Genomic DNA, 17,497 nt, shown 5'->3' with positions numbered 1-17,497 from the left:
CCATGTGACATCAGAGGGTCAGTTAGAATTTTTGTAGCATCGAAAATACATTTTGGTCCAAAAATAGCAAAAACTACGACTTTATTCAGCATTGTCTTCTCTTCTGTGTCTGTTGTGAGCGCGTTCACTGCTGTGTAGTGATGTCCGGTTCACAAATGAATCATTCGATGTAACCGGATCTTCTTGAACCAGTTCACCAAATCGAACTGAATCGTTTTAAACGGTCCGCGTCTCCAATACGCATTAATCCACAAATGACTTAAGCTGTTTACTTTTTTAATGTGGCTTACACTCCCTCTGAGCTAAAACAAACCAATATCCCGGAGTAATTCATTTACTCAAACAGTACACTGACTGAACTGCTGTGAAGAGAGAACTGAAGATGAACACTGAGCCGAGCCAGATAACGAACAAAACATTGACTCATTATGATAAATTATACAGTAGAAATGTAGATGGCCTTTCCAATCACAAGAAATATATAAATATTTATTTACAAATCGTGGGATCAAATTAATCAGTCAACATTTTTCATAAATCACAGTATTATCATCATTGTATACAGTATAATAAAGCAATGTAAGTACCAAGCATATTTTGAAAAAATTAAATAAGTATTTATTTTATGTGAAAATTGTAAGCATAGGTTGGTAAAACTGCTAATTGAGATCATCTGATGATCTGCTTCTGGTATTGATCCTGTAAAAATACTGGTTGTGTTCAAAAAATGGGGGGTTTTATTCAGAAGACTCAGAGGTCAGGTTGAGGTTGTTCAGTATGATTTAGTGTCTCGGGGACTTATCAAGCGGAGACAGTCATTTGACCTCTTATTAGATTTCAGCACACAAAACCTATTACCTCACATCTAATTCGTGTGTGTGTGTGTGTGTGTGTGTGTGTGTGTGTGTGTGTGTGTGTGTGTGTGTGTGTGTGTGTGTGTGTGTGTGTGTGTGTGTGTGTGTGTGTGTGTGTGTGTGTGTGTGTGTGGGTGTGTGGGTGGGTGGGTGGGTGTGTGTGTGGGTGGGTGGGTGGGTGGGTGGGTGGGTGTGGTGAAGTGCATGGATAGCAGCCTATTTAGTTATTGTGTTCTCAGTGTGTTTCTCTATCCATTGTCTTATCAGTAAGTCCAGCAGTGGAAAACACCATTAAATGTCCTGTTTTATGAGCCCTTTATTGTATATGAGTCTCCTCTGCGCTCCTTTGTGGTTCAAGTCACCAGTCTGCAGTAAATCTGAGGGTCTGTCAAATGGGTGGGCAAAACAGAGCTGTATTTCTCTGATGGTTTCAGCATCAACATAATAGATGTTTTTCACACTATATATTGGGAAACAGAAATTTGAGATACTTAAGATCAGATGTCACCAATTATTGTATCGTAGAAGAATATAAGCTAAACTTTTAGTGCTAAAGGTACAGTCTACCATGTAAACATGAAATACAATAGATTTTATATAGAGCATAGGGTTGACTTGAATGGGTTTACTCTTATCAATTTTCTAGCATTACAAGACATTATGCATAGTAATGGGCCTGTGGATTATTGGCAAAGTGGATTTTTCCAGATTTTTCAGTTGCTGATTTCTTTGTCATTTTTTGGCCCTTTAACCATCAACTCATGATTGTTGTGCATTTGCTGTATTTTTTTTAGGTTGGTCTCTGTTCTGAACCCCAAAAACCCAGTACAGCTATCCTGTCAGGTGTTATTCAGGAGGCCTCAAAGGTCATAACGCTCAGTTTTCCTCAAGCGCAGAGGGCAGAGTTCGACGCAGGCTCTGCTCACCTGATCCAGCAGAGGGATCACTCAGGTACATCACAATGACTCTTTAAAACTGTGTGCTTGTATTGTGCATTTAAAAATCACACAGTTATCATACTCAAACAGAAGGGTTATCATACTCAAACATATATTCTATAAATATTTCAATATAATTTTTTTTTTTGGTGATTTTTTTTTTTGTAGTAATTCAACAAAGTGATATACTCCATATATGTGTTGTGTTGTGTTGTGTTGCGTTACGTTACGTTACGTTACGTTACGTTACGTTATGTTATGTTATGTTATGTTATGTTATGTTATGTTATGTTATGTTATGTTATGTTATGTTATGTTATGTTATGTTATGTTATGAGGAAGAGATGCCTACAAGCAGTCTCTTGACATCATATTAACCCCTTAACTGTTACCTGTCCTCTGCCACTCTGTGGGATGCCTATGGTTACTTTACTTTTTTACAATTAAATCCTAATCTAATCATGACAAACTATATATTGTTGGAAAGTTCAAAGACTCCTTAATAGATATTTTACCACTTAAAAAAAATATGTAGGAAAAGTAATAGATTAATTTATGACAAGAGTGCACCTAAAAAAATCTACATCATAACAGGAGTTCTGACCTTTGTCAAAGAAAGTCTTCTCAGTTGCCCTTTTCCCTATCACGCTTTAGAAATCTTAAGAAATTATATGTCAATTGAAAACGTATAATGTCAAAATCAGGCATTGCATTGCCATGGAAATGGTACATCAAAATCATGTTACAAAATGTTTTCAGTCATGAATTATAAAAAGTTTGGATAGTGCACTTTCACGTCTATCTTCAAAAATGTGAGTGGTAGTTAAGGTGTTAAAAAGCATCAAAACCACATTTATGCTTGAATTTTTTTTATGCTTTTGAAGTTTTAAATCAAAATTGAATTTCAGAACCATCTTATAACCTCTTCTAAATTACTTTGCAATCAGTCTGAACAATTTTGTGTAATAATCTCAAAATTGCTTTATTCACATTGTAGAAAACTGCAGAAAAACACCAACTCGTCCTTCCTCTGTGAACTCGGTCAGCTCAAAGAGGTCTGGATCTCTCACTGCAAACCACCTAACAGAGACTCTGACCAAACAGACTCAAAGATTTCAGCTACAGGTTATTTAAAATCACCATTTTTAGCTTTAATGTTAACAGGCATTTTATTTTAACATCAGTGCTTTGAACCCCAAATCTTTTTTTTTTCTTTGTTTTTTTTTCCAGGTTGATGCTTTCGAGGCACTTCTGAAGAATGGGAAGCTCAAGCCCTGTGAACAGATAAAGGTATGCTGACACTTTTCTAAAAAATGTAATTTTTTAAAGACATGAAGTCAGACTGACTCTGAACTGACTCATCTACAGGGTCTCTCCACACTGGCACAGGGGCTGGAGTCTCTTGAACATGCTTACCTAGATGCACGAGCCCAGTCTCAGATGCAGCAGCAGCAATGGAAAGGCAGGCATGTCACCTTTGACCCAGACAGGTAGACTCTTTTTATGTGCATGTATAAATACACTACCATTCCAAAATTATTTTAAATGAATACTTTTTTTTTTCAAAAGTGACAATAAAGTGACATTTTGTGTTATGATGACACAAAACTGTTGTATTTTGTTGCTGATGCAAATATTGAGCTGTTTCTCCTGTGTACTTCCTGTTTGTAGTACTTATGTTCATACTGTGTGTTTGTGTGCGTTTCACAGGGACCTAGAAGGTCAGATCTTCAGGTCAGGGATGCGACTGGAGGAGCTGAAGGAGTGGCTGGAGCAAGCAGAACAGAACAAACCCATTTCTGAACCTCCTTTAAACCCACTACCTCCTTCAGATGTGCTCTCTGTGTCCATGCTGGAGACCGAACCTCTACCTGAGGTGCCTCAGACTTTACCTCCAAACCTCACTAACATCTGACCTCACCAATCTAATTTTCCCCTACCTTCTTTCTCAGAGCCCACTGTCTGCTGTCCATCCTGAGGCTTGTGTTGGTGTGGAGGTTAGTTCAGTTAGCGGAGAAAGTGATGCAGATGGAGAGGAAGAAGAGATCCTCCCATTTCTTCTTCATCCCCTCCATGACAAACACCAGCGTGTGGAGAGAGACTTCAGTAAGCTCATGGACTGGTGAGTGACTATCGACCAGCATGTGTAAGAACAAACAGGTTTACATGTCAAGCTCAGTCTCTTGTTGTTTTTATCCCCAGCTATCAGAGTTTTAAAGAGCTGCCTGGGATGCTGGACCCAACTGTGACTTTAAAGAGCCATGACTTGCTGGATTTTGGAGACTCTGCTTCTCTTGGGAATACAAGTGTAACAGACAGACAACAACACAGGATTTTTAATGAGAAAAAGACAACGACATCTGCTCAGCAGTGAGTCATGAACCTATTTCTCATCAGCTTTACAAATGTTTAGTTTAGTAAATGGTAGGGCTTGGCAATTTAAGACAGTAAAGAATTGGACGAGTGAACATTAGGTATGTTGGCAATAAGTCGGAGAGGAGAGGAATATTATGTCTGTGAGTGCCTGATCTTCTCCAGTAATCTGTGAACAATTATTTCATTATTTAATCATCACTGTGATTAGGCCATACTATCAAACCTTGAGAGAAATGACACTAGATAAAAATGATTGTACCTTACCAATATGAGACATCTTGGCTTATAAGCCCTGCCCATTTTGAAAGTTTTTTATTTTTTTACTTATTTTAGTATATCAAAAAAAAAAATCATAAAATAATTATATATATATATATATAATTATTTTATGATTTAAAAATAAAATAAATAAATAAACCTGAAAAAAAAGAAAAAGAAGAAAATTGATAATAAAAAAAAAAATAAAAATAATAATAATAATAATAAAAAAAAAAAAAATATATATATATATATATATATATATATATATATATATATATATATATATATATGATGTATTTTGTTGGTCTTGTCTCCCATTTTATCATCAGGTGGAAAATTTTAAATTTCATGCTTAAAGCACATCTCTCCTCAATGAGCCGTAAGATTTGAAGTATCAGGCACAAATAGTGCAGGATGAGTCCCTAACCCTAAGTATGAGCAGAAGCACCTCTAACACATTATATTTCAGTGGTTTCTTGTGTAATTATTAGTCACAAGATACAGTTATGTTAGTTATTTTCAGTTTCAAGTAATTTTAGGACCGTCTTAAACTAAACGTAAAGTATAAATGTTCCTTTAGCCACTAACTAAAATACAACCCGAATTCCGGAAAAGTTGGGACGTTTTTTAAATTTTTAAATAAAATGAAAACTAAAGGAATTTCAAATCACATGAGCCAATATTTTATTCACAATAGAACATAGATAACGTAGCAAATGTTTAAACTGAGAAATTTTACACTTTTATCCACTTAATTAGCTCATTTAAAATTTAATGCCTGCTACAGGTCTCAAAAAAGTTGGCACGGGGGCAACAAATGGCTAAAAAAGCAAGCAGTTTTGAAAAGATTCAGCTCGGAGAACATCTAGTGATTATAAAAGTTAATTGATATCAGGTCTGTAACATGATTAGCTATAAAAGCTTTGTCTTAGAGAAGCAGAGTCTCTCAGAAGTAAAGATGGGCAGAGGCTCTCCAATCTGTGAAAGACTGCGTAAAAAAATTGTGGAAAACTTTAAAAACAATGTTCCTCAACGTCAAATTGCAAAGGCTTTGCAAATCTCATCATCTACAGTGCATAACATCATCAAAAGATTCAGAGAAACTGGAGAAATCTCTGTGCGTAAGGGACAAGGCCGGAGACCTTTATTGGATGCCCGTGGTCTTCGGGCTCTCAGACGACACTGCATCACTCATCGGCATGATTGTGTCAATGACATTACTAAATGGGCCCAGGAATACTTTCAGAAACCACTGTCGGTAAACACAATCCGCCGTGCCATCAGCAGATGCCAACTAAAGCTCTATCATGCAAAAAGGAAGCCATATGTGAACATGGTCCAGAAGCGCCGTCGTGTCCTGTGGGCCAAGGCTCATTTAAAATGGACTATTTCAAAGTGGAATAGTGTTTTATGGTCAGACGAGTCCAAATTTGACATTCTTGTTGGAAATCACGGACGCCGTGTCCTCCGGGCTAAAGAGGAGGGAGACCTTCCAGCATGTTATCAGCGTTCAGTTCAAAAGCCAGCATCTCTAATGGTATGGGGGTGCATAAGTGCATACGGTATGGGCAGCTTGCATGTTTTGGAAGGCTCTGTGAATGCTGAAAGGTATATAAAGGTTTTAGAGCAACATATGCTTCCCTCCAAACAACGTCTATTTCAGGGAAGGCCTTGTTTATTTCAGCAGGACAATGCAAAACCACATACTGCAGCTATAACAACAGCATGGCTTCGTCGTAGAAGAGTCCGGGTGCGAACCTGGCCTGCCTGCAGTCCAGATCTTTCACCTATAGAGAACATTTGGCGCATCATTAAACGAAAAATACGTCAAAGACGACCACGAACTCTTCAGCAGCTGGAAATCTATATAAGGCACGAATGGGACCAAATTCCAACAGCAAAACTCCAGCAACTCATAGCCTCAATGCCCAGACGTCTTCAAACTGTTTTGAAAAGAAAAGCAGATGCTACACCATGGTAAACATGCCCCGTCCCAACTATTTTGAGACCTGTAGCAGAAATCAAAATTGAAATGAGCTCATTTTGTGCATAAAATTGTAAACTTTCTCAGTTTAAACATTTGCTATGTTATCTATGTTCTATTGTGAATAAAATATTGGCTCATGTGATTTGAAAGTCTTTTAGTTTTCATTTTATTCAAATTTAAAAAACGTCCCAACTTTTCCGGAATTCGGGTTGTAAATAAAGCAAAAAAAAATATATATTATGTTTTGTTTTAGTTGACATTTATTTTATTTTTATTATTATTATTTTATTTAAGTGAACGCGTCAGTTTTATTTAGTAACACTGTTTAGTGTTATAATAACACTGTTTTAGTTAATAACACTGTCCTCATCGTATTAACGTTCTGCCATCTTATTCTAATTCTGTGACAGAAAGTTGTCACAGACATCATAATGATATTTCTGTGTTTGTGATCTAAACATCAGCTATATGTTGTTATCAGGTTTAATAAGGTAACTGAGGTTAACAGCAGTTCAATCCGCTCCGGCATTATCAACACCTGGCTGTTTGCTCTCTCATTCATCTCTCCATTCTCTCTTTCTTTAGGCAGGCAGCAGCAGATTGTGTCCCTCCCTCCAGCCCATCTGTCAGGTCACAGGTGTGTGACTCTATGGAAACTCACCCGGAGGCTCTTTGCCACTCCTCGGTGCTGCCAGGGCTACCGGGCAGGGAAAGGAAAGCGGCAGGAAACAGGAAAACTCAAAGCAGTAGTCTGACCAGCCTAGCAGAGAGCACAGTACCCAGAACTATGGGTTTAAAAGCAAAGGCTAAGACTGTCAGAGCATCCCCTCTGGTCAGTCACTGCTTTATTTGTGATGCACAACACAACAAATATATATCATATCTAAAGGATTATTTCTTTATGTGCATGAATAATAGATTTTGAATATTATTTTATTTGTGTATTTTTAACACTGTAGGATGGGGTTAAGTCTCCAGAGACAGACAGTGGCTTTATGGGCTCTGAGAGCAGTCATCTCACTCCTGCAGTACACAGTCCTCTCCAGCAGAGGCCAGTGGCTAGGTATGAAGCGCCTTCACTGTATCCTGTGACCAATAATTACATAAGAAACCACTGAAATATAATGTGTTAGAGGTGCTTCTGCTCATACTTAGGGTTAGGGACTCATCCTGCACTATTTGTGCCTGATACTTCAAATCTTACGGCTCATTGAGGAGAGATGTGCTTTAAGCATGAAATTTACATTTTTCCACCTGATGATAAAATGAGAGACAAGACCAACAAAATACATAATTTTTTCAGAAAATCTAAAAATCTGCTTGTCTTGGCTGTCTTGTAATTTATACACCTTTATATTTTCCTCTTTTTGATGTCTTCTCCAGTTCCATCGTGCCGTCTGGCCCACATATGAACACAGAAAGACCAGTGTCTGCTCCTCCTGCTAGACTGCCTTTTGCCGTCTCGCCCTCTCAATCACAACCCTCTCTAAATACCCGAAGAGAACACCTCGCCAAGTCTGAAGGATGCACGGGTCCTGTTAGGAGGAGAAGAGGGGAGGAAATGTGTTCTTCTTCCAGTCTTACTTCCTCAGTATCCCCCATTCATTGGCCCAATAGCAACCTCCTGCCCTGGCCGAGCAGCCTGACCAGCCAATCAGAGCATGGCAGTGATCACGGTGGGTGTAGGTTTGACATTTCAAATGAAAAGTGTGTGTGTGTGTGTGTGTGTATATATATATATATATAGACAATAGTAATTGGTAAAACCTTGCAATAAGATTCAATTTGTAATCAGTAGTTAATATATCATGAACTAACTGAATAATACTTTCACATGCTTTACAGCATTGCTAATTTCTTAATATACAATACAAAGAATTTCAGGCTTAATAAATTAACATAATTTATTTTTAATCTAAATGAACATTTAACAATAGTATATAAATTAACTTTAACCTAAAATGAATAATACAAATATATAAAATTGGAAATATATCAACTTTTAATTTAAAAACAATTAATTTAGTTTTTTTTAATCTATAGTTTTTTTTTTTTTTTTTTTACAACATTAATCCATTAATTAATTGAGGTGAATGTTTACTTACATCCTATTCTCTCTCTCTCTCTCTCTCTCTCTCTCTATATATATATATATATATATATATATATTTAGTTACATAACAAAATGAAACATTGTTTTTGCTCTTTCATAATAATTTGTTGTATTTATGGCTACTTGCATAAAAATAACCAAGGAAGTTGGCATGGCAATAATATACCAGCCAACCATAAAAATATATCTTGTCTTGATTAATGCTGATGTTTCAACACATCATTAATATACTGGTCCTAAATTTCTCTTTTCCTCCTTTTCTGTCTCTGCATCCTGCTTTTACTCTTCTTTCCTCAGTCCGTTTTTTATCAGGGGATGAGAAATCACAGGATGGCCGGGACCTACCACCAGCCCATCAGCAGCTCCGCTCTCACAGAAGTCCTTATCACCATGGTGACCACCTCGAAGCTCAAAGTTCCGTTCAGCTAACAAATCAGCAGTGAGTTTCCAAAAGGCTGACATGGCCACTGCAGCACAAACGAGCATTTAAGATTTAAGACCGCTCTTTTGAGCCAGGGCTCTACTGTAAAGGAGCTCTGGGAGAAACTCCAGTGGTATGAAGTGGTCTCTATGAAATCATTTTTCACTACACGGCAGCCAGAGTTCCATCTGGATAATTGGATTTATTTTTCATTCTTTCCTTTCTATGATTCAGCAGGAGTCTGTCTGTCAAATAGACTAGCTGAAGAGTGCGCTGGTATGTATTCAGCTTCGCATCAAGAGACCAGCATTAATCACTATTAGCTATGTATTAATAAAACAGTAACCTTCTGTGTGTATTCAATGATTAAAATATTCACCTACCCACATTCACACACCCACCACTTCTAGCAGTGCCTATAACGCTCTTTTTGGTCCACACTGGAATGGTTATTTCTAAACCCTGTTTAGATCTTAACTCTAACAGAGAAGCAAAACATGACTTGGGACTCGTCCTGCTAAGTTGCTAGCTCGCTCTGTGTTTTTTGTATGCTCAAAATTAATAATTTTTTAAATAAATTAAAAATGTAAATTATTTCAGTTGACGAATCTGAAATTTTACCAGTCTTCTGTGTCACATGATCCTTCTGAAATCATTCTAAAAGCTTATTTTGGTGCATAAGAAACTGATTATTATCAATGTTGAAAACAGTAAGGCAGGTTAATATTTTGGTGGAAACAGTGATATACTTTTTGCAGGATTCTTTGACCTACTTAAAAAATAAATTTAGAACATTATCTATTATAAATATCTTTACTGTCACTTGATCAATTTAATGTTTAAAAAAAAAATTGTAGTGTACCCATAAACCCCACACTTGAAATCCCCTGTTGTTTTTCCTTTGTTGCAACACCTGATGTATAAACAACTCATCGCATGAAAAAGCCACATCGAAACTGGAACTGACTTCCAGATAGACAATTTAAAAAAAAATCAGATTTTAATTTCATCCATTTAGTTTTGTCTTCAGATTCCAAAATAATGCCTTTTATATGTTGTTTATGTGTTTCAGAGAGGCTCTTCGATCTCTACAGCATGAAGTGAACCGACTGAAGGCGAGACTAGAGGGAAATCTGAGACTCTCCAAACCTGCCAGTCCTGTTAGAGTGCCCACTTCTGCCACAGAAGAGACCAGGGATCAGGCTTCCCCACAGACCACAAGGTACTGGAAATCTATGATCTTAGACTGTCCAAAATGGTGTACGTTACCTAAAACTTCTAATTCATTAAGTGACTTTATTATGTTCCTTATTTATTAGGTCTTCAATCAGGAGAAGGCAGCAGAAAGAGAGAGGGAGGAATGGAGAAAAGGAGAGAGGAAACTTGCCAAGACCCACCGAGAGCCAAAGATCCGCATCTTTACCTCGACATCGGCCTCAAACTGATCTGAGTGCGTTTAGCTCCATGTTAATCTTTTAAAGTTACAGTAGAATACATAAGGATGCAAACAGATTTTCTTAACGGTCCTAAATGACACTTGGATGCAGTATTGGTGGTCTGAATCTGTAATTACTTTTTTTATCATGTGTCTTATTAACCCTTTAGCGACTGATTCTGAGTTTGTCCTATCTGAGCCACGACCATCAACTTTAAGACATGTCCTGATGTCACCTATGATATCACGAGGAAGAGGACAAACCAGAGGATTTGTACACCACAAAGAGGACAGTACATGTAAGAAAATACCTCATAATTCCACATAAATGACCAGTTTTTGTATGGTGATCAAGAACACATTGTGGTTATTTGAATTAAACATCAGCAGGCACATCCAACAATAGTGATGAAACCGAATCAAGCCGAGGACCAGAAGATGCCTGCCCTCATTGCATATCAGACCACACTGGTTCCTTGACATGTAAGCATCTTACCGCCATCATGTTTAAAATATACTGAGCTTACATTTTATAAATGATCATCCTGTCCTTTACACTATTAATTAAAGGTCCAGTGAGGAGTAGGAGGTCTCCACATTTCTCTAAGCCGTCCTGTAGCCATTGCCCAGTGTGTGGTGCATTACAAGCCAATCAAAGAGCCTCTCAATCAGGTTTGACATGTCATTATCTAACTTTTTTTTTATTACAGTGTGTCCTGAAAATGTAAAATATTCAGCTAATACAACTTTTATCACCAAGAATCATGTTGACTTCATATGTTCATATGTTCATGACTTCATGTGTTTATTTAGCCAATCAGGAGCCAGTCTCCACCCCCAGAGGGAGTCAGCCATTGAGATCCTCTTTTCAGAGGGACAGAGGAGGTGTAAATTTGGCTCCTCCCCCCACAGTTCTGGGAGGTGTTCCAGTTGTCCCATATGTGCCCATCTATCCTTCAACTCTGTGAGTACCTCAGGATAAAGTGGCCATTAGCTTGGTAGAATGGTAGTATAAATATTATTAATTTCTATATAATTGTTATATATTTCTGTAATTTAAACTGATTGAACAATTCGTTTTAAGTAACACACAACTAATTCCTCTGGTGTCACTGTACACATCAGACTGAGCATTCTGTGTCCTTTACCCACAGTTACTTCTCCAGTCCTGTGACGTCACAGGCCTACTCACAACCCTTTAACATCTCAGTCAGTCCCGTCAGAGATGAGAGGCCAGGGGTCAGAGGTCATCGTAGACGATCTCTCTCTTTGGACCATCAGCAGCACACTCTAGACAGCTCTCTGACCCGTGCTATCACGGCAGCTAAAAACATGCGAGAGGTCTCGCATCGCATGGCTCGCTCTCTGACCTCAGGACTGCACAGCAGTAGCTTCCTCACCTCATCCTGCACCTACTGACATCAGCCTTTACATCTGTTCATTTAGCAGACGCTTTTATCCAAAATGACATTTATTCATTTTATTAGTTTACAAAAACAACCGTTTTTCTCGTAGTGGTGTGACTGATGCAGACATGCAATGCTGCAGTGGAAGATGATGGAAAATGTGAAATGTCTCAGGTGTACTATAGCTACTTTTAGAGACTGATAGCTGCATTATGGCAGCGTAAACATTCAAGTTTGTACATACAGTGACCCCTAAACATATTAGGCCTATCTTAGGCCACACTTAAATATGTATGGAATTGCTTTTTAAAGCAAACAATATGAGATTTTTTTTTAGGTTTAAAAAAACATAAATATACTGTTCAAAATGGAGTTTGTGATTTCCAAACATTAGAACATGTTTATAGTTGTGATGGAATACACTATGCTAGGGCACCAGTGTTAATTTGAGGACTTCATATATTCACTAAAAGCATATGTTTTGGAAAGTCATTTGTCTTGTTTTTTGTTATATAATGCCTAGACATTAATGCATGTTTAAGTGTGGTTTAAATGTCCAAATACTTTTGGGTCCACTGTAGCACACCCTTTTTTGAAAATTCTAACTGAGTTTGAAGGTGAACCTGTTTTGTTTTTAAATCTTTATTTTTTCTAATAGGGAGAAAATGGGTATAGTGCTACTCTGGAGTTTTTATTTATATCACCATACTTTTGTGCTGCATTTGTTTACCTAGAATTTCCAGACTGCATAACCTTTTTAATGTAAATGTGTGTGTGACATGGTTTTCTACCCCACAGTCAAAAAAAAGCAGTGATTGAGTGCAGTATATAGAGTCCAGCATACTTTGAGTCCTAGAAGAGTCTGTAGCAGCATTGAGGTCAGTGTGAAAATACCAGCATGCATTTCACTTTGTGGAACAAAAATGGAATAGTTATAAGTGTAAGTTTTTATAGGTTATGCAATATTGATTATTTTGGCAATCACCTAGTTTGGCAAATTTATTAAATAATAATGTTTCTGTCATGTGTTTTGTATTTATTGAGCTGTACTTTAATACTATATGTACTACTATAAAGGTTTCTATAATATTTGACATGGTGTGTGATGTTGCTATATTTGCTTACAGCTATTTGACCAAGATTCGATGAAGGACAGGACCTTCTTTTGACCTTCCTGTAGCTGCAAATCTGTTTTGAGAGCCAGCTAGTATATCACATATTCAGAAACAGGTGATCAAGGTTAGTGGCTAATCAAACGGTCCACAACAATATTCATTTGATATAAAACGGGGTTCCCACGATCATGGAAAAGCTGCAAATAACAGGGAGCCATTTCCTTGTCTGGAATTATTAAATATGTATTAAATCTTCTGCATAATATAAAAAACTGATCAATTCAGTGGTCAAACTGTTTTGGAACCCTGTTATAAATCATACATTATCATATAAATCAATGTAGTTTTGTTCATACAAGAAAAAATTATTGTAGTCCACAGGAAATCATGTACAGAGCACGCCAAAAATTTACTGATTGCATATTTGTAATGGAAGCCAATTTATTAGACAGCCTATACATGAAGTATACTTTAGTTTGTGCTTCAACACTCGCAAACATAGAATCCCAGTAAGATCAATGGGTTTAGGACGGACTACGTTCTTATTTATTGAGATTCTCAGAAAAATTAATTGAATAGAAATCAATCCAGTCGACACAGCTATACAACAGCAAACCCAAATGAAGGTAATCATTTAAAAGAAGAGCGAGAACCATAGAAGCGTTTGCATCACAAAAAAACACGGTAGTGCAATATACAACCTTTCTGCCAGAACAGAGGAAACTGAAACCGAAACATTAAAAAGGGGTGTTGCGTTTCGTTGCAAAGCCATTCACCAGTGGAAGATATAACAGTGCACCAGAAAGAAACTATCAGACGGACAAACGAAAGATAGATATTACCTATTTTTTCTCAGTTTATCACTACAGCTACAGCTAATACGTCACAAACACAGAGGCTTCACATTGGCAAAGGAAAGTTTTACTACATCACAGTCAGAAATTTTCACCAGTCAACAGTGAGACGAAAAAACAGTACCATATGGCATACAACAACACGCTACTCAGTGCATGTCCCGGTTAAACATAGTTTACTAACCAATGAGGAGACTTAATCGGACGAGATACAATACTGAAATACAACTGGCCCTTTTTTTTGAATTCCTTAAACATCTGCAAGCAACGGCCTTCTTCACACTAAACCATGAGGTCTCTGTAGAAGGAGACGTGAAAAGAAAAGGAGATGGAGAGTAAATGCTCCCGGAATCGTGACTGAAGGAGGGTGACATGTACAGTGTCTCTTTCACTTTTACAGCTTGAGGCTTTGATCTGTTACGCCTCCTTCCTCGTCATCACTGGAGTCCCAGAAGATGCTCATTGTTTCATTTTTTCAAATCTTAACGTGTATTTTATATACTTTTTAACTTTATTCCAGCATTTTAAAACATGTCAAAAGGGCCACATAGTAGCGTCCTATCAATGCACATCTAAAATGAAACAACAATTAAACCCAAGCATCTAAACCGGGCAGCAGTTTAGCCTTCAGTGTAGGAAGTGATATGCATCATTTTGCCTCACTGGTCTATTTGCATACAAGCCAGTCCCACCCCCAACTACTTTTTTTTTTAAAGAAAGAAAAGAAAAAACACCAAGTTAAATAAGGAACAATCGCATGTACACATTATAGCAGGTTCCATAACATACAATATTACATTTGGTACTTTCAGGTTTTGAAATGGCAAAACAAAAACTCAAGTTTGACAGTCTATTCGTTTGCATCCTTTGTAAAACAGAAGAATACTTACAATGATTCTTTTATTTCAACTTTATATATATTTAAATATATATAAATTTATAGAATATTCTTTTTGACTTGTCACCAATCTCCTGTTTATTTTTATTTTTTTGTTTCAAGCAAGATGCATACACAATTTATATAGGAGCGAGTTCGATTTACAGGGCGACGGATGAAGGGAGGGAGAGGGTAACTGGGCGATGGGGTTGGGGGGAAGGATGTTGTGATTTTAGCTTGTCTGCTCCTCGTCGGGTTTGTTCATGGCCTTGAGGGCGTCCAGAAGCTGGGTGGGGCCGGTGATATGGGTCGAACCTGCATAGATGAGCACCGAGGAGACAGATAAAGAGAAAACTCATTAAATTTATACATATACTGAGATTAACTATAAAATGTGTTTTCAGCCATGTATCTATCTTTATATAATATTATATATATACTACTGTTCAAAAGTCAAAAAGGGTCAGGAAGATTTATTTTTTATTTTTAAGAATTTTATTAAACAAGGACACATTAAATTGAGAGTAAAAACATTTATAATGTACATTTTTTAATTGTATTTTCAAATTTCCATTCAAGAATACTGAAAAAGTATGTGTATATACCATTGTGTCGACAAATATATTAAGCTGCACAACCTTGTCCAACTGTTATAATAAATTAAAAATGTTTATTGCACATGCAAATCAGCATTACAATGATTTCTGAAGGATCATGTGACACTGAAGACTGGAGTAATAAATTACATTTTAAAATATATTAAAATAGAAAAACCCATTCATTCAATATTTCACAATATTACAGCTTTTACTTTAGTTTTAAGCAATACATCTGGCCCTGGTTAGTTTAAGATTCTTTCAAAAACATGAACAAATCTTACCAACCCTTTTCAGTGGTATAGTATATAAAAACACATAATATTGATTTATCAAGATTTTGTTTTGAATCTAAAAATGTTCAAATTGCAAAATAAGGAAATATTTAAATTTGATTAGATATTTAGCTGAAGACACAATTCTAACACATCACAAATACTGGACATTCAAACTATCCAAAAGCATTTGTGCCACAGGGTCATCTCAAAAACAAACAAAAAAACCATGGGAAATAATTTTGATTTTTGGTGCCCTGTGGAACAAATGTCTATCCTAATATATCTTTAGCAAAGCTGCATGTTCCCACTACTTCAGTGATTAAAAACACTTGATAATGAATGTCACGTTCACTTAAACCAGATGGTTGCCTACAGAAAGAGGCAAATGAATCTTACATTGCTGAAGGAGTAGAACTGAATGTGTAGTTGCTTTGAACATGCAACTAAATTGCCTTGTTCTGACTGCATCTAATATAATCTTCTGGGCCAAGTAAATGCAAACACACAGTTTTGCTAATCGCTAATCAGATTCACAATGTGATTTGTAGCTCTTCAACTAGATGAGCGGGTCTTAAACTAAAGATCCATGAAAACAAACCATATTATTGAAATGGCTGGAACAGTCAAGAAGTGTTTCATGTTGCAGTATGGGTTAGCACTGGCATACTGCATATGGTGTGATCATTTACGAACACGAAAAACCAACAGAAAAAGGGGAAATCAAAAGGGATATAGCTTTAGCAGCCTGACACTTGAGTGATGGATACTTGATAGGGTTAAGCAATGATCATTCTTGAACAATGGTTTAGTCAGTAAAGGTATTTGAAAAGACACTTTGTATTACAGGACTTCATTTGTGTGCATTTGTTGGCTTATACATGTTATCTACTCTTTCTAAGCTTGTAACTGGGTTAAAGGAAAATTCTGGGTTCAATACAAGTTAATCTCTATAAACAGTATTTACGATTACCACAGAAAACAATCTGACTCATCCATTTGTTTGTCAAAACCTTTACATAATTGTGCTGTAACGCTCTTACAATGGAAGTCTACGGGGCAAGGTATTCCAAAGGGGTTTACATAGACAAAGGTAAAAGGTATACATAGAATGTTTAAGTCTTATGGTTGTACTTTCAGAACTGTGCACACTGTATTTGATGATTATTACAGTGTAATGCCCTATAGACTTCCATTTCAAGAGCATTACTGCAAATGCGAATTTAGCAAGTTCTCCCAAATGAGTTAAAATGATTTCCTGTGGTAACTGAGAGCATGTCGTAAACTTGTATTTAACCCAGAACATTCCTTTAAGAGCAAAGACAACTAATAGTATGTTTTAAATGAATCAAAAAAATAAATAATTCATAACATTTAATGTGACCACAAGCATGCACAGGAATTACAGTGTTGTAATATAAAGTGTAGCTAAGCTTGTCCAAAACATCCTCTATTTCTAAGTACCAGTCATGAACCACAAATTGCATTGATTGATTACCATGAGTTGTTTTAATAGTGTAGTAAGTTATTTTTAATGCAAAAAACAGCACCTGAGGCATAACATGAAGGTTTCTGAAAAATGACATAGCCAGGGCCCAAACTAGTTAGTTTCAAAATGTTAGTGTTTGGGGGAAGCGTTAGTGCTAAAGCATATCTGAAGAACACAGCCACATTTTCAAGTGTTGGCATCTGCAGAAGAATTATACAGAAGGAAAAGTGCCAGTCGCTGTCTGGCGGAAGTAATTTTAACATATATTCTTTGCAGACGGCCACTTGGTCATGTAGACGTGATGTGAGGTAGTTTGAGGAACTAGATTAAAAACAAAAACAAATTATCCTGCAATTGGCATCAATTACCTCTCCAGAGGGGGAAAAACAAAGTTAATATGAGTGATTGTCTTAGATTGTTATTTAGAAATAATCGGAATATGGTGAGTCTTAAGGGTAGATTAAATCTGCGGGAAAATGAAGCTTTAACAAATTATTTAT

The 17,497-nt window shown here is 36.7% G+C and overlaps 2 protein-coding genes across 4 annotated transcripts in view; one reads left to right on the top strand and one right to left on the bottom strand.

Moving 5' to 3' along the window:
• The window catches only part of akna (AT-hook transcription factor), a 28,888-nt gene extending 16,003 nt beyond the window's left edge, over nt 1-12,885 (top strand). For both annotated transcript variants that reach the window (XM_059526099.1, XM_059526097.1), the window contains 19 exons: nt 1,649-1,805; nt 2,790-2,917; nt 3,023-3,082; nt 3,161-3,282; nt 3,503-3,668; nt 3,745-3,914; nt 3,995-4,162; nt 7,002-7,248; nt 7,376-7,479; nt 7,800-8,092; nt 8,827-8,968; nt 10,023-10,172; nt 10,270-10,400; nt 10,556-10,684; nt 10,773-10,868; nt 10,956-11,057; nt 11,199-11,349; nt 11,540-12,673; nt 12,731-12,885. In XM_059526099.1, the coding sequence (XP_059382082.1) occupies nt 1,649-1,805; nt 2,790-2,917; nt 3,023-3,082; nt 3,161-3,282; nt 3,503-3,668; nt 3,745-3,914; nt 3,995-4,162; nt 7,002-7,248; nt 7,376-7,479; nt 7,800-8,092; nt 8,827-8,968; nt 10,023-10,172; nt 10,270-10,400; nt 10,556-10,684; nt 10,773-10,868; nt 10,956-11,057; nt 11,199-11,349; nt 11,540-11,804 (2,781 nt within the window). In that variant the 3' untranslated portion in view covers nt 11,805-12,673; nt 12,731-12,885. The remainder of the gene's footprint in view (nt 1-1,648; nt 1,806-2,789; nt 2,918-3,022; nt 3,083-3,160; nt 3,283-3,502; nt 3,669-3,744; nt 3,915-3,994; nt 4,163-7,001; nt 7,249-7,375; nt 7,480-7,799; nt 8,093-8,826; nt 8,969-10,022; nt 10,173-10,269; nt 10,401-10,555; nt 10,685-10,772; nt 10,869-10,955; nt 11,058-11,198; nt 11,350-11,539; nt 12,674-12,730) is intronic.
• A 444-nt stretch (nt 12,886-13,329) lies between these two features.
• The window catches only part of LOC132117061 (syntaxin-binding protein 1), a 28,386-nt gene continuing 24,218 nt past the window's right edge, over nt 13,330-17,497 (bottom strand). For both annotated transcript variants that reach the window (XM_059526095.1, XM_059526096.1), the window contains one exon: nt 13,330-14,952. Coding sequence is in view for 1 of the 2 variants with exons in the window: in XM_059526096.1 (XP_059382079.1) it covers nt 14,870-14,952 (83 nt within the window). In the remaining variant the exon portion in view is untranslated. The remainder of the gene's footprint in view (nt 14,953-17,497) is intronic.

Source organism: Carassius carassius, chromosome 36, assembly GCF_963082965.1.
Source record: "Carassius carassius chromosome 36, fCarCar2.1, whole genome shotgun sequence".
NCBI lineage: Eukaryota > Metazoa > Chordata > Actinopteri > Cypriniformes > Cyprinidae > Carassius > Carassius carassius.
This window is presented reverse-complemented; position numbering and strand designations above follow the sequence as displayed.